General features: G+C 49.8%; 2 protein-coding genes across 2 annotated transcripts; both read right to left on the bottom strand.

Moving 5' to 3' along the window:
* Positions 1–217: 217 nt before the first annotated feature.
* hcls1 (hematopoietic cell-specific Lyn substrate 1) lies at positions 218–5,604 on the bottom strand. The gene is made up of 15 exons (XM_084448138.1): positions 5,514–5,604; positions 4,374–4,457; positions 4,141–4,214; positions 3,600–3,729; positions 3,362–3,472; positions 3,182–3,236; positions 2,970–3,080; positions 2,403–2,513; positions 2,269–2,324; positions 2,092–2,161; positions 1,712–1,860; positions 1,465–1,623; positions 949–1,120; positions 790–858; positions 218–651 (listed from the first exon to the last, which is right to left on the bottom strand). Exons 2-15 carry the CDS (start codon positions 4,455–4,457, stop codon positions 515–517), a joined length of 1,488 nt encoding a protein of 495 aa, XP_084304264.1. The 5' UTR covers positions 5,514–5,604; the 3' UTR covers positions 218–514.
* Positions 5,605–5,793: 189 nt separating this feature from the next.
* golgb1 (golgin B1) lies at positions 5,794–21,880 on the bottom strand. The gene is made up of 19 exons (XM_084447940.1): positions 21,574–21,880; positions 20,583–20,670; positions 20,266–20,436; positions 20,000–20,113; positions 19,642–19,803; positions 19,406–19,528; positions 19,133–19,246; positions 18,442–18,973; positions 18,224–18,300; positions 17,634–17,703; positions 11,543–16,517; positions 10,973–11,396; positions 10,494–10,727; positions 8,855–9,715; positions 8,584–8,756; positions 8,246–8,405; positions 8,024–8,124; positions 7,606–7,768; positions 5,794–7,404 (listed from the first exon to the last, which is right to left on the bottom strand). Exons 2-19 carry the CDS (start codon positions 20,661–20,663, stop codon positions 7,267–7,269), a joined length of 8,673 nt encoding a protein of 2,890 aa, XP_084304066.1. The 5' UTR covers positions 20,664–20,670; positions 21,574–21,880; the 3' UTR covers positions 5,794–7,266.
* Positions 21,881–22,500: the final 620 nt, after the last annotated feature.

Raw genomic sequence — 22,500 nt, 5'->3', positions numbered from 1 at the left:
AACATTTTCTCTTCAAGTTGTTGGGAAATATTTTATTGATAACATACAGCTGGTTCAAGGTGAAAATGCAGTGGTTCGCAGTGACAACAGTGGCCTCTGAGTAATATGACAGCTGAGTACTGCAACATTGAAATGTCCTCCATTCCATGCATAGTATTTCTGCACAGTTTGTAATGTGTAATATGGCTGGCTACTGAGCAACTCTGAATCCAAAAGACTTGCATTATTAATTGTGCATTCTCACTACACCACTGTGCATGCTGACCTCAAAAAGGAGGCCTAGCTTCCCTCACTGAGCAATACAGAATAGACAAAGTCAGGTTTATTAGTCACATGTCATAGAGGTATAATGTGCAGTGAAATGCAACTGGAAGCTGACAATGGTTCAGACACTATTTGGTCAAAAGCTGTAAAAATTGAAGCCTTTATTCCTCTCCCTGTGTGAGACGGGGTCATGGGACTCAAAAAAGGAACAAATGCAGTACGCATGTTTGCAGGAAAGCCCAACCGTGCCTCACTCCATCATCCGCACAAAGGTGGCAGGGAAGAGGCCAACGCGTCCATGACACTGTCCCTTCCACCAGCCCTCATCCACGATCTCAATGTTTGAGATGATGTCGTCCGGATTGAAGGAGATCTCATCATCGGCCTCTATATTTATAAACGTAAGAGAAAGCATTTATGTATGTTTCAGTTTAGATTTAAAGATGTAGATATGAATAAACAAGACATTAGGATAAATAATTATATCTTTGAGATTGTTAACATGGATTGGGGGGTTTTACGTACCTCCCTGGTAGTCGTATATGGCCATCGCGGTCAGGCCACACGGCAGTTCTTCATACTCATTATCCGAATCTGTAGAGAGGAATGCAGGAAACGGTCAGTGTGGGATTAGACATGCAGCAGGTCCCTCCCTCTGACCGTCTGTGTGTGCTGCGCACAAACCTGCTGGAGGCGCCACCACCCCGATGTCCTCGTAGTCTTGTTCATCCAGCGCATCCTGGGCTTCTGGGTCGGGCACCGTCTGGGCCTGGCAGGGCTCCTCCTCCTCCAGCAGGTCGTCTGAGCGCGGGGGCAGGGATGGGGGCTCCTCATAAGTAGGATCCTCATCTTCCACCTGAGACCGTGCAGGGAACAAACCACAGAGGTAAACAATGGTAAATGGACTGCACTTATATAGCGCTTTTCCACCAAAGCGCTTTACAATGGCCTCTCATTCACCCATTCACACACACATTCACACACCAATGGCAGTAGCTGCCATGCAAGGTGCTAACCCGCTCATTGGGAGCAATTTGGGATTAGGTGTCTTGCTCAAGGACACTTCGGCATGTGGACAGTCGGAGCTGGGATTCGAACTACTGACCCTTCGATCATTGAACCACCCACTCTACCAACTGAGCTACAGCCGCCTGAGCTACAGTAGGACACGTCTGGCACGGGCTCATCACTTGTTGGTACCGTTGGCTCAGGCTCGTCTCTTGGTAACTCAGGTAGTGCTCTTGGCAGCTGGGGTGGGGTGTCCCTGGTTTCTGGTACAGGTGGAGGACGCTGCTCCTCCTGCGCCTGCTCCTTCTCCGCCTGCTCCCGCTCCTCCGCTACCTCCCTGCTGTTCTGTTCCTAAGAGGTACATGGACCGTTGTGTTAACTGTGTGTGTGTGTGGAGGCGGAGGGGGGTTGGGGGGGGGAGTATGTGTGTGTGCTGTACCTGTTGCCTTCTTCGTGCTTCCTCCTGCTCTCTCTTCTCTCTGGTCTGTCTCCTGACTCTCTCATCCTCGGCTCGCTTTTTGTTCTCCTCATCCGACGCCCGGGCCATGTTCTCAAATCGTGCCTTTAGGTTCCCTGCACCCGCACTTGCTATACCACAAACAAACACATACACACACAAGAAGAAGTACTATTGTCTATTACCCGCTTTTAAAAGTTACAGATACACTTCATATAACAGCTGAGTATGAAGCTTTGAAAGCATGTCATTAACAATTTAACACTGACCTCCAGAATAATTAACAGGTCAGCTAAAAGTAGGGAAGTTATTATATTGTGCACACATTGCAAATGTTAAATTGCAACTTTATTGATACTGACAGGCCTCCAACGGTTGTGTCTTCTCATAGGCAGAGGTAGGGGATTCCATGTCTGTGAAGTCCACTGCACTCTGTGGTATGTATCATTGAATAAATGAATATTATGGAGAATAGTGAGAAATAATAATCAACGAATTAGGCCAGGAAATACTACCATCATGACTCTGTCAATACTTGCCTTATCCATGCGGTCTGTCTGGACTCCATAGCGCCCCCCAAAGCCTTTGGAATAGTCTGGACACAGAGGTTCAAAAGTCATCATTTTATACTGTGCATTGTTCACAAGAAAAAAAAAAACAGTGTGTATCTCACCTTTCTGTGACTCATGCATCTCTGTCTCTCCTTTGTAGTCATACCCCAGGGCAGCCTTGTCCACTTTCTCCTTCTCCACACCAAACTTCCCTCCAAATCCTTTTGAATAGTCTGGCGAGACAGGCAGTGAAAGGGAAGGATGAAATGTGAAATGAGACTTAAGTGTCAATGTGCAAAACCATTGGCCTGGTGTCGCCATCCTGATCACGTGAGCTCACATTCTGTTTCACTCCACAGATCTGTCTGGACATCCACCCGTTCAAACTGATTTCCACCCGACCAGATATTGGTCAGGCCAATCACAACCGTTTATCTAATATAGCGGGGGTTTGATACAACCATTGTACCCTCTTGATACGATGATACGATGACTAGCCCGCACTACATTGCTCTGATTGGTCGTAGGTCTATCGAATTGCGTTCAGAGGCATTTTGGTCTGCAACCGTTGTTAACGTCCCTTAGAAATAAACGCAGGAATTCCAGACCCTTCGCATTGTTGCGAACTACAAAACCACTACAGTATTTTCAAAATGGGAAAATACACAAGGAACAGATCCAGGTCTCACCTCGTTGAGACTGGTGCTTCTCTGTCTCCCCTTTGTAGTCGTACCCTAGGGCAGCCTTGTCCACTTTGTCCTTTTCCACCCCGTATTTTCCTCCAAATCCCTTGGAATAATCTAAAAGGTATGAAGCAGGTGACAGATGCTCAGGGTAGCAGAGGAGACTGCTAGTACGCTACCATGCTAGTGTAAGGTGCCTCGCCACAGCTGTACTGTACCTTTTTGAGATGTATGCTGCGCCACCTCTCCCTTGTATTCAAAGCCCATGGCGGACTGGAGGAAATATGGAAATATGGGTTATAACTATTGTTCACCATTGACTACTACTCAGTGTGCATCAACCACTCATTTAACATATTGGAGTTTCACTGAAGTAATAGAAGAGAGGTTTTTCTCACCTTATCCACGCGGTCTTTCTGCACTCCAAATTTCCCTCCAAAGCCCTTCGCTGCATCTTTCTGAGAGGAATGCTGCTCCACCTGTGCAACATAGCTGTGCCCCACTGCTCCCTGGGTAATCAAACACACAGATGTACTGTGTGTACATACACATACTGTACAGAACATGACCCAGGGCTTCTTTGGTTAAGGCCCCAGACGAAAAAAAAAAAGTCAGGGCTGGACTATAGATTCAAACCTTGTCCATGCGGTCTTTCTCCACTCCAAACCTGCCTCCGTAGCCATATGAGGCCTTGGGCGCCTGCGCCCGCTCCTTCTGCTTCACCTGCTCATGCTCATTGGACACCGTCTGCCTGAGCTCCGCAACACTGGAGGAGACACGTGCAAACACACGTGCACACACACACACACACACGCACACACACACACACAGTATACAGAAATCAAATACCTGATGGTACAAGCCTGCAGCGTGATTCTGTGGAATATTACATTATTCATATACCTACAGAACCATATCAAGGTCACATTATTACCAACAGAACTGTCAAAAATCTTATCAAGGCATGGGCACAGTGTATTGTATTAGCAGGATTGACCCAGCCTTTTAGTATACCGGTAGACAGTCACCATCCCATATTAGGCAAGACTCTCTACTTGTTGTCAGCCAACAGTATGCTCTGTTTTTACTTCCTTTTCCTGTTTCTACACAGCTTGAGCACCAGATCGAGCTCTTTCCCCCTCCCACACGCTATAAATATCTTTTGCTCATTCGTTACCTGATGTGTTCTTTACGGCCAGACCCCTCAACGGTCTTGGCTCCCCATCTCTGTTCCTGCTCTGACACATCGTTCTGAAACAGAGTCACATTCCTCACATTAGGCTACCTCACACTTACCCCACCTCGCACTATGATTGCCTTTGAGAGTGGATCAAGTCAACAGGAAAGTATTCCCCGGTGGACAGCTCCAGGAGCCCTGCCTAACACACCTCCTCAAACCCAGGATCTCACCTCAAAGTCAGGGTCCGTCTCCCAGTCGTCCCCCCCAGCAGCCACATTCATGCTAACATCGTGTCCCACTGCAGACCTCCACATCTGGGAGGAGGGGGAGAAAGAAACCCCAATGTATAAGCCCAGTAGGCTTCAGTACTGTATATTAGTAGTACAGTAGCTGTTTACATATTTACAGTTGGTTATCACCAGGAGTGTGGTACATACAGTGGTGGCAAATTAAATTATTTTTGAGGCTCGACTTGTTCACTTCCTGAATAACGAAAGATACATTTAAAAGTTTCTGCTTATTCTGCAAATAAATATTATTTTGCAGAAAGTAAACTTACCTCGCACTGTTGAGTGCAGAGTTTACCCACCTTGTTTCCCCTCTTCGATTAATACAGTTAATCAGAATACAGGTCAGTAAACTCTCAGCCTGTTTTTCAAGAGGTGGGTAAACTGAGTTTACTTGGGTTTACCCTCCTCTACACGACTACACCCCTGGTTATCACAAAGTGTTGTTGGGTGTCTTTTGTGCTTTCTTGATATATTTTGTTCAGCTCACATAAAATGTAAGCATGCAATGTATCATAACTGTAGGCTACCTGCAAAGACTTAGCTAAGTTAATATATTTATTTACTGTTGTTCAATCACAATGGAAACTGTGACCTAACATCACCACAAGTCTCCATCTTACTTGGCTGAGGTCATAAAAAGGAAGTCGAGCTATTTATTAACCACTGACTTGCAGTTTTGCTGCAATGTCTTGAACTTGGGGAAAAACACAAAATGATCATGAATTAAGTGTTGGATAAAACATGAAAGACTTCAAGAGGGTGATCATAGCTTGGAATTCCCATCTCTCCTCGTAGAGTAGGCTATCTTTTAAATAATCTATGCCACTTCATCAGCTGACCACCACAAGGTTTTGGATGACAAAGGGTCTGCCAGTTCGTCATTCAGGTATAAAATATCGCAAGGTTACAAAGGTGTATTGTACAAAGTATGTGAGTTGTTTCTGACAAATTAAATGATTTTCGAGGCTCGACTTGTTCTTGACTTAAGATTCACCCACTTCCTGAATAACGAAAGATAGCCTACATTTAAGTTTCTGCTTATTCTGCAAATAAACATTATTGCGCAGAAAGTAAACTTACCTTTCGGCTGTGGCACAGTTGTCAAAAAAGCCTCCTCAAGGTTACGAATGTAAAATTTTCAAGTGAGTCTTCAAGTGAGTGACAACACGAGGATGGACAGATGCGCAAAATGGGGATGTACAGTATTGCGCGTGCAGAAGCGCTATAGAAATGGGCTACAGTAGCAGTCAGTATCCTGCCGTGCGGTCTCTGTAGTCCGCTCTGTCAGTATAAAAAATACAACGATTCACAGAATGATTCAACAATATTTGAGTATTTAGACAAAGAAAACAGTCGTCTATTGTGTTCCTATAAAGAAACTTTATTTTAAAAATAGCCCAAGAGAACAAACTGCAGGTGTTATACATTGATGATCATACAGAGATTCAACGCTTGGGGCAGGTTTACTAGGCGTTTGCACTCTCAGAGGCGAACACACAATACATCTGAAAAGACGTCCAATTATATTGAGTAACATTACAGTAACATTCCCTCTCATCTCACGTGTTCAGTTCATATAATTCACACACAGCATCATTACCCTCTGAAGCTGGGAGCTGCAAATACTTGTTTAACTCAAAAGGGCTGTGCTTAAAAATGCCTATCACCATGAGCCATCTTCACCAATTCTTTCTTTCCAGCCCTTCTACAGGGTCAATTCATTTACAAGTTAAATTGTATAACAGTGAGGGAAAGATAACAGTTACAGGAAGTGAAGAGGTACAATAACATAAAACCAGGACGTTTAGAGTAGTCATCAGTTCACCAGCAGTTTAGTTATCATACAATGTGCAATGGGCAATGAAAATGGAGGCCATCATTTTAATAGACAGCGGGTGACTACAGGGGATGGCCATGAATTGTAGTGTTATATTAATAAGCAACCACCGGAATGGTCCTCAACTGTGACAGCATTGCACCTGAATGGCAAATTAGCCTGCCATAAAACCAATAGAATAAAATCTATATTTGTGCAACTATGGCAAGGACGGGGACCCTGAATTGGATACACACAAGGCAAACCCACACCCAGTACTCATACATAATAACAATAATTACACTCTATACAAGCACACGAGTCAACTCTGCCATCGCTGCTCGATTCTAAATTATAAGATATAGAGAGGACAAATTAAAGCAAAATCCCACGGTCAAACGGAATGTATCAGTCATGAAAAATTGCACGCGGTTCCGTTTGGTTGCATGTGGACACGGGAGAGTCAGAGACGGAGAGAGTACCCACAGATCCATAACGGCATCACGTGGTCCTTTCATTCCAAATCTAAAGGCACCTGAAACAATGCCATCTGCCTGATGAATGGCCTGGGTCATCTAATATATGGGTACCTCCAGGTATTATTATTTTTAAAGCTGCATATCCATCTCCCTAGAATTAAAACAAACAATGCCTTTGAGGTAGCACACTACACCAAAATGTGACCAACTGACTTGTGATTTTGGACAACATTCAATTCTACACCCTAGACATCCAACTACATGAACTTGAGTAAAATCTGTGATTGCTGTCTGAATCTAACAACGATTGAGTTTGGCTAGAAAGGCTGAGACACATTTTCTGTTTTGCTGTGTGTTGTATAAAAAGTGCATGGTTCTGTACTGTATGTGTGGGCTGAGTTGAGAGTCTACCCAATTACTAAGATATTGAATGTATCATATGAGCTATGTCTGTCAGCGTCGGCCAATCAGTCTGTGTGACATATCTAGTTATCTCTCCATCTCTCCTCTCTATTTCTCTCGGGTGGGGGCTGGTCTCTCAGAGGTAGCCCCCCAGGCACAGCAGCAGCAGGACGTGCACAGTGAGCAAGTAGAGGGTCACCAGGAGGGGGGTGCGCTGACGGGAGCAGAAGGCCACGCGCAGCATTCGCATCAGGCCTGGACCACTACTACGAGACTGGGGTGGGTGGAGAGAGAGAGAGGGGGGGGGAGAGGGAGAGAGAGAGAGAGAGAGAGAGAGAGAGAGAGAAGGAAGTAAGGGGAGGGAGGGAAAGTTAGGAGACATACAGGACACAACAAAAGACATCCATCATAAATTACACTACATACTATTGTCACAGTGTCATTTTCTGGTTAAAGAAGTTAATTAGGCGCTTACCCGAGAGACAGTCTCTCCTGGTGGCTCTATGAGAACGGCGGTATCAGAGAACTGGCCTTCATGACCGGATTGCCATTCACCCTGGGTGAACCGTTTGAGCTGATCCTGGGCAGCCATCAACTGCTCCTCCAAGGCCATCCTCTGCTCTTGCTCCTCGTCGAGCCTGACAGAGCAGGAAAAACCAGGAGAAACTCATTAAAAAAAAATCGGAAGCCGCTTCTATTTGATCTATTTAACTCTCTATTCATACAGGTTGGCCTCAGTAAATAGAAAATCTCTCTTGCAAAAGAGACCTGCCAAGCCTGCAAGAGAGACCTGCCGAGCCTGCAAGAGAGACCTGCCGAGCCTTTACGTGTTCTCAGAAGAGAAAACCTGGGAGTGCTCTTGAGTTTGGAGGTGCTCAGCACTGACGCCGTACCTGCGCTGGAGCTCCTTAAACTCCGCCTTGTGCTCCTTGTCCTCTGTTGAGCCACTGCGCTGCTGTGGTGCCCCGGGAGCACTGTCGACTTCCCCTGTACCCTGGAGGAACCCCCCCCCCCCCACACACACACACACACACACACAAACATACACACAGGAGACTCAGAACCCACACTTACAAATAGTTGATGTACAGTGCTTTTCAGGTGGATGCGCGCACCTCTCTCTGGTAGTGCTCCTCCAGGAGTTTGGGCTGAGGCGAGCGGGCCTCCTCCAGCAAGGCGCTGAGCTGGCGCAGCTGCTGGTCGCGTTCGGACAGCGCGGCGAGGGTCTGCTGCTTCAGGAGCTCCGCCTGATCCTGCCAGTCGACGCGCTCCAGTCTGGTGAGAAAATGACACACATACACACACACTCAGAGTAAGTCACAGACATACAGCTTTGTAACATGTACCTCAAGGGCTGGCCTTTTGTCCCGAAGCGGATTAAGACATTCAGAGGTTCATTTGTACGACCGGACAGAAAGTGACCATCAGCGTATGATGTTGCGCTGCGTCTCACCGGAGTGTTTCCAGTTCCCGGGTCTCCATCTCCAGCAGGTCGTCTTGCTGCCGCATGCGGGCTAGCATCTCCTCTGCCCGCCTCCTCTCGTCATCCAGATCCCGGGCAAGCTTCGCTACATCTCCCCCTCCTAGCCGAGCTAGCTCTGCGTGCTGCTTCTGCAGCTGTTCCAGCTACGGGATAGGCCAGGAAAAACAAAAAGATTTTTCTTTTGATGTACATACAGGTGAATGCGGTTGTGCTAGTGTTGTATATTAATCTGCTAAGTTACCAGTCTCTCCCGGTCGTTCTGCAGAGCCGACAGCGCGTTCTTCAGTCCCCACACCTCCCCACTGGAGGCTCCGGGGCCCGTGGCGGGGGGTTGTTGCTGCCCCCCTGCCTTACTCATCTCCTCCAGTCTGAGGGCCAGCTCCTGGGCCTGGCCGAGGGCCTGGTCTCTGCTATCCTGCAGGGACGCCATCGCGTGCCCGAAGGACTGGTTCTGGGCCTTGAGCTGGGCCGATGACTCCCTCTCCTCCAGCAGCCTCTGCTCCAGCGTCACCAGGTCCCTGGCCAGCTCTGCCACCCGCTCCTGGGCCGTCTCCGACTCCGTGCGCATCACACCTCCCTCCCAACGCAGCTCGTTCAGTTCTTTGGCCTTGGAGGCCTGCTCCTCTCTCTCCTGATGCAGGGTGTCCTCCAGGGCCTCCACGCGGCCCCTGGCTGCCTGCAGCTGCTCTCTCAGCTTCTCCACCTCCGCTCCGGGGGCGTCTTTCTTCTGGCCGCCCTGTCTCTGGCCATCGCCAGCCCGACTGGGGGTCTCTCTCTCCAGCCTGCTTACCCGTGCATCCCCCTCCTCCGCCGCCGTCTCCCGACTCTCCAGGGTCACCCTCAGCTTGGCCTCCAGCTCCTCCCGGTCCCTCTCCAGGGCAGCGATACGCTCCAGCTGGCTGGCAAGGAGCTGCTTGTGTTGGGAGTCCTTCATGCTGAGGACCTGGGTCAGGTCGTCCCTGTAGCCGTGGAGCTGAGATGACAGCTTTGCCCTCTCGGCATGGAGGTCGTCTCTCTGAACCAGCAGGGCTCGGAGCTCCTCCTTCAGACTGTTGTTCTCTCCGGCCGCCTCCTGGATCAGTCCATCCTTCTCCATCATGACCTGAGGAATGACACAGACACACACACACGGTTGAGTTACACAATTAGGGAATAATGATCTACTGTACACTTCTTTAACTTCAGCATTAATACCACATTTATCAATAAATAAGGGAATTTTTGAACTAGGGCCTCATTTTCAACTTACCCATAATGTTGCTGATTGATGGAGATCCTTTTCCATGCTGTCTCTTGTTCGGGCGTTCACGGCTCACTAATACTAGCACAATCCAACCAAAATGGCTAGCATTCAAAGAAAATTCACTTAAACACTCCACAGTGCACCCAAATCAAATATGAGGACAGTCTGTCGGGGGTTCATTTGAGTTTTTAAACCATAATTTTAAGTTCAACTATTGTTGAACCCATTAGTTTCTTTGGACCTATATGGCTGTAATCTGTAAATAGGAGGCGGAGCGATACTTCAAGTTGCCACGTAACTAGCCGGCGCTTGTCTTCACAACAACAACAACCCGACAACAACGAACAGAAGAGCGGACTATTCACAGACAAGTTGCAATGGCTACGTTCGAAAGAGTTATGTCTGGCTTTGATGAGGAGTTAGGTTTATCTGGTGATCCTTACTTGTTTGGAGTGTTTAAGTGAGTAATTTCTTTGAATGCTAGCCAGTTTGGTTCGATTGCGCTAGCATTAGTGAGCCGTGAACGCCCGAATGAGAGACAGCATGGAATCAGCTGAAAATGATCTCCATCAATCAGCAACATTATGGGTCGAAAAAAGTCAAAAATGAGGCCCTAATTCAAAAATTCAACTCTAACCTGCAGGTGTTTCTCCTCCAGTTGTTTGTACATGCCGAGGACCCTGTCTCTGTCGTTCTGCAGGGAGCCCATGGCCTTAGTGAAGGAGTCCAGCCGGGCTTTGCTGTGGCTGCTCTCCTCCTCCGCCTTCCTCAGTCTGTCCTCCAGACCCCGCGCCTCCTCTCTCCTGTCCTCCAGCTCCTTCTCAGCATCCCGTGCTCTGCCGTCAGCCTCCCTCCGGGCCTCGTCTGCCGCCTGGGTGGGGCAAGCATGTCAATGACGAGATGAAGGTAAGACAAAAGACTTAAAAATGCTTAAGATAACATTTTAGTGCACATGGCTGTAATGTTAGACAGTGACTGTGATTGAGTGTTTTTGACACCGTAATTTGATTACCAAAGCGTACTAACGCTAACTTTCACTGATACCCAAATGGCAGAAAAATTATTTAATTGAAAACAGCATAACAATCATGAACAGTACAGACGCAATGCAGATACCTGTGTCACGGCCTGCTCCTTCTCCCCTAGCAGCTCCACCTCTCTCTTCTCCTTCTCACCCAGCTCTGTCTGCAGCGTCTCTGTCAGGGCCTTGGAGGAGCGCAGGTCTGTCTCTAGCTGCTCCACGCTCAGGCCCAACCTCCTCTCCTCCGCCTCCCTCTCCCTCAGCTCTGCCCTGGCCTGGCCGGCCTCTCCCTGCAGCCTCCCCACAGCCTCCTCAAGGGCCTGAACCCTGTGGCGGAGCCCCTCCGCCTCAGTCTCCAGGGAGCCCAGCTGAGCACGCTCCTCCGCCAGGGAGCTCTCGGCCTGGGTCAGAGCCTGCAGCAGGGCCCCTCTCTCCTGCTCCAGAGCTGCTTGACTCTTCCGGAACTTCTTCTCCTCCTCTTCCCACCTCAGAGTCCACTGTTCATCTGCTTTCTGCAGTCTAGATAAAGACCAAACATACTAATGTCATAACAACACAACTGAAACAACTCCAAAACCAAATAAGACAGTCCAGTCCTACTATGACAGAAGGGTATTGTATCACGAGTCTATGCAAACCATGAGTCTAAGCAAATCCATTCTTACCTGTCCACTGCGAGCTGCAGGTCCTTTCTCTGGATGCTCTCCTTTTGCAGCTGTTCCGCCAGTTCCTTGGCCCTTGTCTCAGCCTCCCGCACCTCTGCTTCCTTCCCCTGGAGGGTGCTGTTGAAGCGGCTCTCCCACTGCTTGGCTTCGTCCAGCACGCGGTCCCTGTCGTCCTGCAGGGAGGACATGCAGCGCGAGAAGGCAGCCAGCCGGGCCAGAGACTCGTCCAGGCGGGCCTGCATCTCCTGGGCCTGTCTTTCGGCAGCATCCGCCGCCTGCCTGGCTTCGTGATTGGCCTCCTCCTCTCTCTCCCTCTCTCTGTAGGACTCCTCCAGCCTCAGCTCCGCCTGCTTCAGCTCCGCTCCCAGCCGGAACCGCACCGAGTCCAGAGTCTGTTCGGCCTCGCTTTTCACCTCAGCCTCTCTCCGCAGGGCTGCCTGCTCGCAGGCCACCTTCTCTGCCAGGGCTTGAGAGACCTGTTTCTGGGCCTCACTCAGCTGGGACCTGCAGCTCGACAGCTCAGCCTCGGTGTTGGTCATCTCCCCCAGGGCCCTGGAGGTCTCCAGATGGGCTCGCTCCAGCTCAGCTTGGAGCTCGTCCCGGCCCAGCAGCAGAGCCTTGGCCTCCTTGCCGAGCTCACTGATCCTCTCCTGGTACTGGATGCAGTCCTTCTGCATCTGACGCACCTCCAGCTGCTTCTCCCTCAGCAGCTCCTCGAGTTGGCGCGCACGGCTCTGGCTTCCCTCCCTCACCCTCTGGGCGGACTTCAGCTTCTGCTCCAGCTCCCTCTGCTTCCCTGACTCGGCCTCGGCCTCTGCCCTTTCTCTCTGGGCCTGCCTCTTGTCCTCCTCCAGTCTGGCTGCCCGGTCTCTCTCGTTCTCCACCTGGGCCTCCAGCTCGGCCCGCTCCTTCTCCAGCCTCTCCACCTCCCGCTGGAGGCCCGCCAGGCGCTCCCGGCTGTCTGCCGCCTCCTGCTGGTAGCCGGCGATGCTGCCGTTTAGCTGGGCCAGCTGGTTCATCAGGCGCTCCTCCAGGTCATCCTTCTCTGCCTCCAGGCTGCAGTGGAGCTCTTTGAGCTGGTCTTTCCTCCTGGAGCTCTCCTCCCTTAGGATCTGCTCCTGCTCTTTGCTCTCCTGAAGACGCTGTTCCAGAGAGGCCAGTTCAGCCATGAGTCCGGCCTCGCGATCTTGTCTTGTCTTGATCTGGTCTTTCTCGGCCTGTAGAGCTTCCTCCATCTCCCTAATTTTATCCTCAAACAGAGCCTTCACACTTTCCAACGCTTCCATCTTCATCTTCTCTTCCTCAACATGTGTTTCAGGTGCAGCAAGATCAGGCTCTGTTGCTTTAGTCTGCTGCTCCGCATCCTCAAGCTGACTTTCAGCAACAGGCTTTTGAATAACTTCAGACATGATTGCACTTGACTGCTGTGCAACAATAGCCTTCTCCACAACTGCATCTGGACTGGGGGTTGCATCCGAAGTGAGATTGTTATCTTTTTCTAGTTCTTGAGCTAGCTGTTCCGTCAACCCAGCCATCTGCTCTTCCAATGAGTCTCTCTCTACCGTGGTTGCATCCAAATCGGCTTTCAGAGCCTTGATCTCCTCTTTTAGGCTTTCTAGCTCTGTTTTGAGCCCCCTGTCCTCCCTTCTTGGTCCTTTCTTCTCTTCCAACTCTCTAAGCCTCTCATTCTCCTCCTCTAAATCCATGATCTTCTGCTGCTTGGTCTTAGCAAACTTTCTCATCTTGTCTTTGACCGAGTCAACCTCTTTTTGGGCTTCCTCCGCCTGCCTCTCTGCCTCCTGCCTCGCTGCCTCGTGGCTCCTGACCCTGGCTGCGATCTCCTGCCTCTCCTGCCTGGCGGCCTCCAGCACTCGTCTCACACGTTCGGCCTCATCGCTAACGTTCTCATATGACTTCAGCAGAGTCTCATACTCATCCTTCATTCCCTGCACTTTCTCCTCCAATTCCCGGCATGCTCTGGCAGCCTCCTCTTTGGAAAAGTCAGCCTCTCTTTTACAGGCATCTTTCTCTGTAAGCATACCCTCCATGGCCAGCTTGAGGCTCTCACAAGATGCACCCAGACTCTGGTTCTCTACTAGAGTGCGGTCAACCTCCTCTATCAGTTTATCTCTCTCCATTCTTAGCTTCTCCAGCTCAGCCTCCTTGGCATCCATCTTCTGCTGAAGCTCAGCTATGACTTTCTCTGTAGAAGCTAGCTCCTCTTTCTGGCTCTTGTTTTCTCTAAGCGCCTCTTTGCGGGAGATAAGGGCTGCTTGGAGCTTCCGTTGAAGCTGCTGGATCTTGGCCTCTCTGTTTTTCTCCTCCTGTTTCTGAGGAATCTCCGCTTCTAGTTTCTGGCTCTTCTCCTGCTCGGCCCTCAGGCCATCCTGCAAGGAGGCGATCAGCTGGTCCTTCTCGGACACCGTGCGCTGCATGGACAGCAGGAGGGAGTTCTGCTCACCCAGCTGCTGGCTCAGCTCTGCCATCTCTGCGTTCTTGTTGTCCAGGAATAGCTTGAAGTCCTCCACCTCAGCTTGCAAGAGGGCGATGGAGGACCCAGAGTCTGAAGCAGCCCCCTTGGCTGCCTCCAACTCTGCCTTCAGAGCCTCCGCCTGGGCACACTTGTCCTTCAGAGCTTCGATCTCTTCGGAGAGAGCATCAATCTGCTCCTCCTTCTGCCTCAGGGCTTCTAGCTCTTTGCCCAGCTTGAGGAGCTCACTCTCCTTCATAGACAGGCTGCTCTGGGCCTCCCGCAGCTGCTCCTTTAGCTGTGAACAGGCCATCTCTGAAGCCAGGGCCTGCTCTTTCAGAGCTTGCATAGATGCCTCCACCTCTACTGAGAGTAGTTGGGTGTTCTCCTCAGTGCTGGGAATAGGTTTATTAGATTGTTGTTGTTGTTGCTGTTGTGACTCAGTCTCAGGTGCAGCAAAGTCCACCCAGTCTTCCTGGACCCAGTCTCCTGCTGCTGGTTTCTCTAGCTTCTCTGTCTCAGCCTTTGTCTCTTGGTCTGCCTGCATTTCCTTCTCTGTGCTCACCTCTCTCTGAGCCTGCAGTTTCTCAAGCTCCCCCAGTCTGGCCAGCAGGCCACTTCGCTCTCCCGCCTGCTCGTCGAAACGCTCTAGTAACTCATTGTAGTCATCCTTCTGCTGTTTGAGCTGTTCGCGGTGGTGCCTGTCCTTCTCTTTGGCCTTGCGAATAGTGTCCTTCCGGGCCTCCTGAGCATCCTGAAGTTTCTTCTGCAGTGACTCACACTCCGTCCCCAGAGAGGCCACTTGGGATTGCAGCCCCGTTGTTTCAGCCGCAGCGTTGGTGCTGGCCTGCCGAGTCAGCTCGGCCTCCTCGCTAAGTGTACGGTTGAGAGCGAGCGTCTCGGCCAGAGCCTGATCCTGCTCGCTAATTCTCTGTTCCAGCGTCTCTACGGCCCCTTCTTTGGTTCTCAGGGCTTGCCTGGTCTCTTGTAGCATGGCCTCCATTCTAAGCATCTCCTGCTCGCTGTGTTTTTCTGAATATGATATATCGGCAAGGGCCTCCTCGTCCTGCTCTTTCCCTTGTCCTGCTTCCTTCTCAAACCGTTCAACTTTTTTCATCAGCTCTTTGCGCTGTACCATTGCAGCCTGGAACTTCTTCTTTAGGTTTGCTAGCTGAGTTGCCAGCTCCTCTTTGTCCTTCTGCAAACTAGCCAGCTTGTTATCCACCTCAGCAGTGTGCTCTTCTTTCACTTCCTTTATCTCTTCTCCAGCATTCTCCAACTCAACTATCTGCTCCTTCAGCTTCTGAATCTCACTGTTCATCTGGTACTTCTCCTCTTCTGCCTGGAGTAGTTTAAAAGACATTCCGTCGTTCAGCTCCATTATCTCTTGATCTTTATGAGTGAGACGCTGCTGCAGCTCACTTATCTCGGTGTCCTTCTCAGACAACGCCATGATCTTTGCGTGGGTGACCTCCAGCAGGCTTGCCTCCATCTCCTGGAGCTTCTGCTCCAACTCTGTGGAGGACAGTTCTTTATCCACCAGCTGGGCACCCAGCATCCTGGCCTGGCTATCCTGCTCAAACAGAGAGTGTTGGGCCTCATCCAGGTCTGCCTGCAAGTCTTGGATCCTCTCCTCCTTGGAGCAGGCCTCAGCCAGCAGGTTGGTTAGCTGCTCCTCCAGGAGGTGCACCTCCATACTGTGCTTCTCCATCTCAGAGCTACTGTGCTGGGCCACCTGCTCCATCTGTGATCTAGCCGACCTGAGCTGTTCCTCATAGTTTTGGACCAGAGACTCTGCCTCGTCCTTGGCAGCGGCCAATGACCTGATCTCTATCTCCAGGCCCTGGGCTCTCTCCTCTCCCTCTCTCAGCCTCTGGATCTCAGCCAGTAGCTCACTGTATCTCTTCTGGAGCTCCTCAGCTAGGGCTTGGGCAAACAGCTGGCCGGATGACGAGTCGTAGATGGACGCCCCCTGTTGGCTGAGGTGCACCTGCACCGTTTCACGGATGACGACCGACGAGGACTCCACCTGGACCGTGGAGGTGTCCGGTTCGGTGCTGGTCTCCTCCCAGGACTGCAGCTGCAGCTGCCCAAAGTCCTGCAGTACCGAGGGCCATTCCTGGCCTCCATCTTGGTTGACGGCCTCCAGGAGGGTCCAGCTGCTGTGGGCCACCTCAGAGTCACTACTGGTGACCATCTCATCTGATGAGGCCCCCTTAGATTCCACCGGGGAATCGGACGGCGGCCCGATCAGCTCTGGGCTGCTCTCGTTGTCAGCAGAAACGGACAGGATGGAGCTGTCCTCGGCTACCAGCGTGGTGTCGTCCTCGGTGGTGTCCTCCAGCAGGTCTGGGGCATTGGGGCTCTGGTCTAGAACCTGTTCAGCTCCTCCCTCCAATACATCCCTGGAGGTCTGCCGCTCCTCAGCGACAGCAAGGCGGTCCCGCAGGGCAGCCAACTCCTCTTCTCTCTCCAGCAACTGCTGCTCCAAAGCAGATATTTGAGCTGAGGAAATCAAGAGAGATTAGTTCTAAAAGCACATACTTAAATAATCATAGATCAGCTGTCCTAACAGTACATTTTGCCAGAGGCTGAAATGAAAGATGCCAAATCACCAGGTTTAGCCACAGCCTGTTTGAAAGTCCTGGTGTTTACCCACCGAGCTCTCCACGGACAGACCCCGGCCTACATCTCAGAACTTTTACACCCTCACTCTCTGAGTCGGTCTCTGAGGTCATCCGACCAGGGTCTCCTGGCGGTGCCCCGGACCAGACTAAAAACTCAGGGTGACAGAGCATTTGAGGCGGTGGCGCCAAGACTCTGGAACGCTCTTCCCCAGGCCCTGAGAGAGCCATCCACTGAACTCATGTTCAAAAAACTTCTTAAGACACACATGTTCAGGCAGGCCTTCGGCCATCTATAACGCCTTGCTGCTCGCAATGTTGTTGTTTTATCTGTTCTGTGTCGTTTTAATCTTGTCTCGTGTTGTATTGCCATTTTAATTTATTACTGTAAAGCACTCTGTGCATCCGTGCTGTGAAGAGCGCTATATAAATAAAGCTTACTTACTTACTTACTTACTTACTTTGAGAGATGGGTAGAGCATCAAACCCAAGGAATGCTACCTACTCTACAAAATAGCTTCAATGTGCCTGATCAAGCTCAAGTTGGGTCAGTTGGGCCTTCAACTGCACACAGAGCTGTTAAAGGGGTAGTGTGCTATTTGCCAAACATGTAAAAATATTCGGATTGTGATACATTTCACAGGAGAGCATACTAAGACTGGTAAGACTACTCCCTGTGCTTCCCATCTCGGAAAAGTACATTTATCATATTTTTAACGCATTTACGGGTGCCCCATTGACTTCCATTGTAGCCCAGTGAGAGTCTGCATTAAAACTGCAGCTAGCTCAATATTGGAACGATCAGTGAAATGATGGTCTCTATGTTTCAGGTTCATGGTATACAGACCACAATTTGGTCTAAATGTCCAAAATAGCACACTACCACTTTAAGGCCTGAGCAAACACATCAGGGTGTGTCCATGTGTGTTTGTGTGCTGACAGGATGCCTAACCGGTCAAAGTCCTAGTGGAACAAAAACCAGCACTGGCACTCTCACCTTTCTCATCATTAGATGGCTCCTGCACAGATGGGTCAATCACATGCTGGCCTGACGATCCAGCAGACATCTGGGAGGGGAAGGTATAATAATAACTTTCATTTATGTTGTTGTTGCATTGTATTGACACAGAGGGTTGGCCCCGTTGTTAACATCAGCCACAGTCATAACAGGGGATCAGTGAAGAAGGGATTAACGTGGTTACCCGAGCTGTAAGGCGATCGGACATTCTGTATCATCCAGCACTAACAGCAGCTACTATCTATGTCCCTCTCTGGGGCAGACAGAGGCTGTTGACCCCTGCTCGGCCTTTCAAGGTACAGGCCAGTAAGACTGCCCCACACTCTAAGAACGGCCGGCATTCACCGAGCTGACTCAGTCACAGCCAAGTGAAGTACAGTAGCAGCACACATGAAAAGGTCATATTGTACTCATACTGTGTGAACATGAAACACAAGGGCCTGATGAGTGTAGTTTCAGCTTTTCCGTTTGTCCCTCAGGTTTATACTTGACTCAAAGAAAGCCTCATAACATGCTGACGTCTCTAATAATCCTTAAAAATTTTTTGTGGTTAATTGCTCCCTACTGACCATTTCAATCTGTTGCTCCAGTTGTTGTATCCTGGCAGTGGCCTCCTCCCCTTCTGTCGTGCTTCTATCAAGTTGTTCTGAAGGAGGGGGAAAAACAGCTTATCAAATTTCCATAAAAAGGCTACAGGCAAAAGGTATCATGAATGGATAAATGATCCTGTGACCAGCAGCATGGTTTTATTTTTTATTTTTTTACGGTTTCAGTTTGGTTCCATTACCCTGTAGAGTTTCCATGTTGTGGGTAACCTGGATGCAGCGCTCCTCATTCTCTCTCTGCCCATCCTTCAGGCTCCTAAGCTGAGACTCCAGAAGCTGAAGCGTACCCAGGAAGAGGCCAGGATCAGTGGGGACGGGGCCCTCTTCCTCTGGGCCCTCCAAACCCCCTCCAGCCAGGGAACGTACACCTCTCCACAGCTCAGCCAGGGCTTCTCCAGTCCTTAGGCCCTCGGCCTGCTCCGCCCTCAGGGAAGCCAGCTCCCTCTCCAAACAGGCCACTTGTTCTCTGTCTCTCTCTAGGGCCTCCTGGTTGGCTTGGAGGGCCTCCAGCGCAGCCTCTCTTAGGGAAACCAGCTCCTTCAGCCTAGTCAGTTCTTCTCTCTCCCTCTCCGAGGCCTCTTGGCTGGCACGGAGTGCCGTTAGCTCTGCATCAGCTCTGCTCGCCTGCTGGGCCCACTGCAGCCTCTCCTCCTCCCTCAGCCTGGTCGCCTCCACAAGTTCCTGCTCCATCTGTCGGAACTGGGCTGTGAGGATCTGGAGAGGCAAAGAGAGGTGGGTGTCATGGGTGATGTGGTGAAGTCGTCTATAGCGTTGTGTGGCTGTGCCAATCAACGGACAGATTCATGTTCTGTTTCTAAACAACTGGTGGCGGTGTAGTGTGGAGTAATTTGTACTCTGAATACGTGGGCTTACCTGTTTTTGCTGGTCGGCGCTGTTGAGCTCGTGCTGCAACATCTCCAGGACCTGGGAGCGTGAACGCATGGCCTCCTCCAGCTCCTCACACCGACGCTGGGCAGCACGTAGGGTCTAGGGAGAGACACACACACATTATCATTATCTTGGCAAAAAGGGCAGTGTAAATAGGCTCATATATATATATATATATACACACACGCACACACACACACATATAACACATAGTCATGTACTCAGTGAGAGGTCTGGGGAGGATGTGCTTGCTTCTACCTGCTGCATCTCTGGGTCATTCTGAGTTTGCGCTGTGATCCTCAGAAGCTCCTCCTCATGTTTCTGAATCTGCTCCTGGAAGCGCGCATCCTTCTCGCGCACCACTGCCTGTAGCACTCGGAGCTAAGGGACAACACACACCACTCGGTAAGAACTCTGTAAGACACTCGTACGCGGACGTGTGTCGGCGACCTCCCTCAACAAGGAGGATATCGAATCAACAGAGAAGGGGCCACCTGTTCAGCGTGTGCCTCATCCTTCTTTCCGAGGAGCTGCTCGGCGGTCTCTAGGCGCTCCTGCATGGCCCTGGAAGAGGTCTTCTCCTCGTTCAAGCTCCGCCTCAGCTCCCTGAGCTCCTCCTCCAACACAGGAGCAGCACTGAAGGAGCTGTTGGGAGTCTGCGGGCCACAGAGAACAGGATCTCATATCAGATGCCATATTGCTGACAAAGGTAATGTATTATATTACACTGGTTTAGAGACAAGATAATCCGGCAAGTTTGACCGCTTGGTGCTGGACCGTCTTAATGAGGGCCTACACAGGGGAACAGTGGGAACTGTAGGCGTTGTGGCGTCTGTTGAGGTGTTGACTTACACTGGCTCCCTCTTGGCCCTTCAGCTCAGCGACCTGTTTGCTGAGGGAGGCCATCTTGGCTTTAGCCTGAAGTTTGAGTTTGGTGAACCGTGCCTCAGCTGTTTCCCTTTCATTCTGTTAACCAGACAACAAGAAATGCAGCGCTCAAAATGTTATTTCGAAATAAACACCCAAATGCATAACTCATCTCTCAAGTCCCAAGTATTTCATACTGTAACACACACAAACACGTGTTTACATACACAAGTATACACTTAAGCCTTTACATTGAGCAGAGCCTCCGCGTTGGCCAGCTGAGATTCCTTCTCTTGGTTCTGTTCCTTCAGCTGGACCACCAGCTGTTCCAGGTGAGCCAACCTTTCCAGGATCTCCTCTGCCGTGCCAGACTCTTCCGGGGCCTCAGGCCCAGCATCAGGGAGCTGAGGGACCAACCCATCCTGCCAGAGGGCCAGAGAGAGGTGGTTGAGTGAGATTTTGACTAAAAACTGAAAATAGAGCCTCCCACCACAGATCCAGAGGGCACAAATAACCTAACATCAATCAAAGCTATTATTTTACATTAATGTTGACTATCTGGTCTAACCTGTGGTTCTCCATCGGGGTTCTCCTCTCCAGAGAGCTCACGGAGAACCGTGCTAACCCCCTGGGCCAGCTGGCTGAACATATGGACACTGTTTGGATAAAAACAGAAGTTGGATACTAAAGCCTACACATGGGATTTTGATGAACTACATGGCTAGCTATAAGCTACGCAAAACAGTTTTTGAAATGTAGCTGATGTTTATTAGACATATCTACTTATAAGATGTCACATGATCATTTAAAACAATTAGTCATACTCAATCCAGAATGATCAAAATATCAATCATTTTAAACCACAATTGATCAGGCTAACATAGATCTGACACTAGAGTCCCCATCCATCCAATGTCCATAATCAAACTAAATCCGTAGCACAGCATGTTCACTTTGCATTTAGCTAATGGGAAATGTATCCAAATTCTAGACATACTGTACAAATAGGGAATGTGACCTACCACCCTCTTGATATAGGGCAGAAAGATTAAAACGTTTTGATTTGTCACCTATCAAAAGTAAACATGAACTGTGCCAACACAAGGCCTGCTCGAAAGCACGAAAAAGTAAACATTTATGAATTTGCTCGACTTCCACCGAAAACAACCGAATTGAACCGAACAATGCCTGATATTCGACTGCGGCTGCGTCCACTATATGTAGCTAGCTACAGCAACGATTACTGGAGAGGAAGATGGCTAACTTTCTAAGCAACTGTGTATCCTACTAGTAGATCTATTGCACGCTGAAAATATTGGTAAGAATCATGCATAAAACCTCAGAGATCGTTATCACAGACAGCTATCGAACAACAATTTAGCTATCTCGCTGGCTTTTCTGTTCACGACGTAACCTCGTAAACAAGCAGCTCGCTAACAAGGGTAACGCTAGCTTGGTAGGCTAAAACAATCGCCGTAAATTTTTTGCAGGGCCTGTCAGCTGTTTAAATGAAGCCACTGGAAAAGTTTGGTTTTTAATTGAACGCGCAAGGGACTAACCTGTATGAGTGATTCTCAGAGATACGTGTTTCTGCCTTTTATTTAATATATTTTTTCGGCTGGATCTCTGAACGTAGCCACATCACCAAACATCCCGGAAACAAAACTTGCCGTGCAGTGATTGGACAGTGCGATCTGCGCATCAGTGAGGGGAGTGTCGATAAATTCCTTGACTAGACTGTTGCAGGAGGGTAAGCTACAGTACGAAAGAAGTGCACATGAGCCAAGAAAACCCAATCATTTTTTACAGATAGTTTTTTCCTCACACTTTATTTCTTAACCCATTGTAATTTAGAGGACGATGGGTTAAGAAATGGTCCATTTGATCATCAACCAAGGGAGGCAACTGGGACGGAGCCTCCTGTTGCTGGCTCACTACACAACAGTGTTTGTGGTCTTTGTGGCTCGGTCTGTGGGCTGGCTAACCGAGGCGGTGAGGTGGACCACGATGTTTTCACGCTACACGGCTTCATTCTTTGACTCCATCTACAGACACCTCCAGTGGTGGAATAGAAGGGGTGGCGGTGCTGTGAAGGAGATCTGGCCGGGTCCTGAGAGGTAAATGGACTGCACAATGGCCTCTCATTCACCCATTCACACACACATGCAAGGTGCTAACCTGCTCATTGGGAGCAATTTGGGGTTCAGTGTCTTGCTCAAGGACACTTCGACAGTGGGATTCGAACCACTGACCCTTCGATCACTGAACGACCCGCTCTACCAACTGAGCTACAGCCGCCGAGATAAGTCACCGACTACCCAGGGTTGTTTTGGATCATTTAAACAAAACTAACTAGATTACCAGCCGAAGACCATGAAACCGGATCCACAGTGGATCCCATTTGGAGCTGAAAGTGAAGTTTTGTTGGAAGGATGAAGGATGCACGCTACGAACAGAAACTGAGGAGAGATGGGAGATATGCCTTA

The sequence above is a fragment of the Borostomias antarcticus genome (assembly GCF_949987555.1).
Source record: "Borostomias antarcticus genome assembly, chromosome: 13".
Lineage (NCBI taxonomy): Eukaryota > Metazoa > Chordata > Actinopteri > Stomiiformes > Stomiidae > Borostomias > Borostomias antarcticus.
Note: the sequence above shows the minus strand (reverse complement) of the source record. Positions and strands in the feature narration are given on the sequence as shown.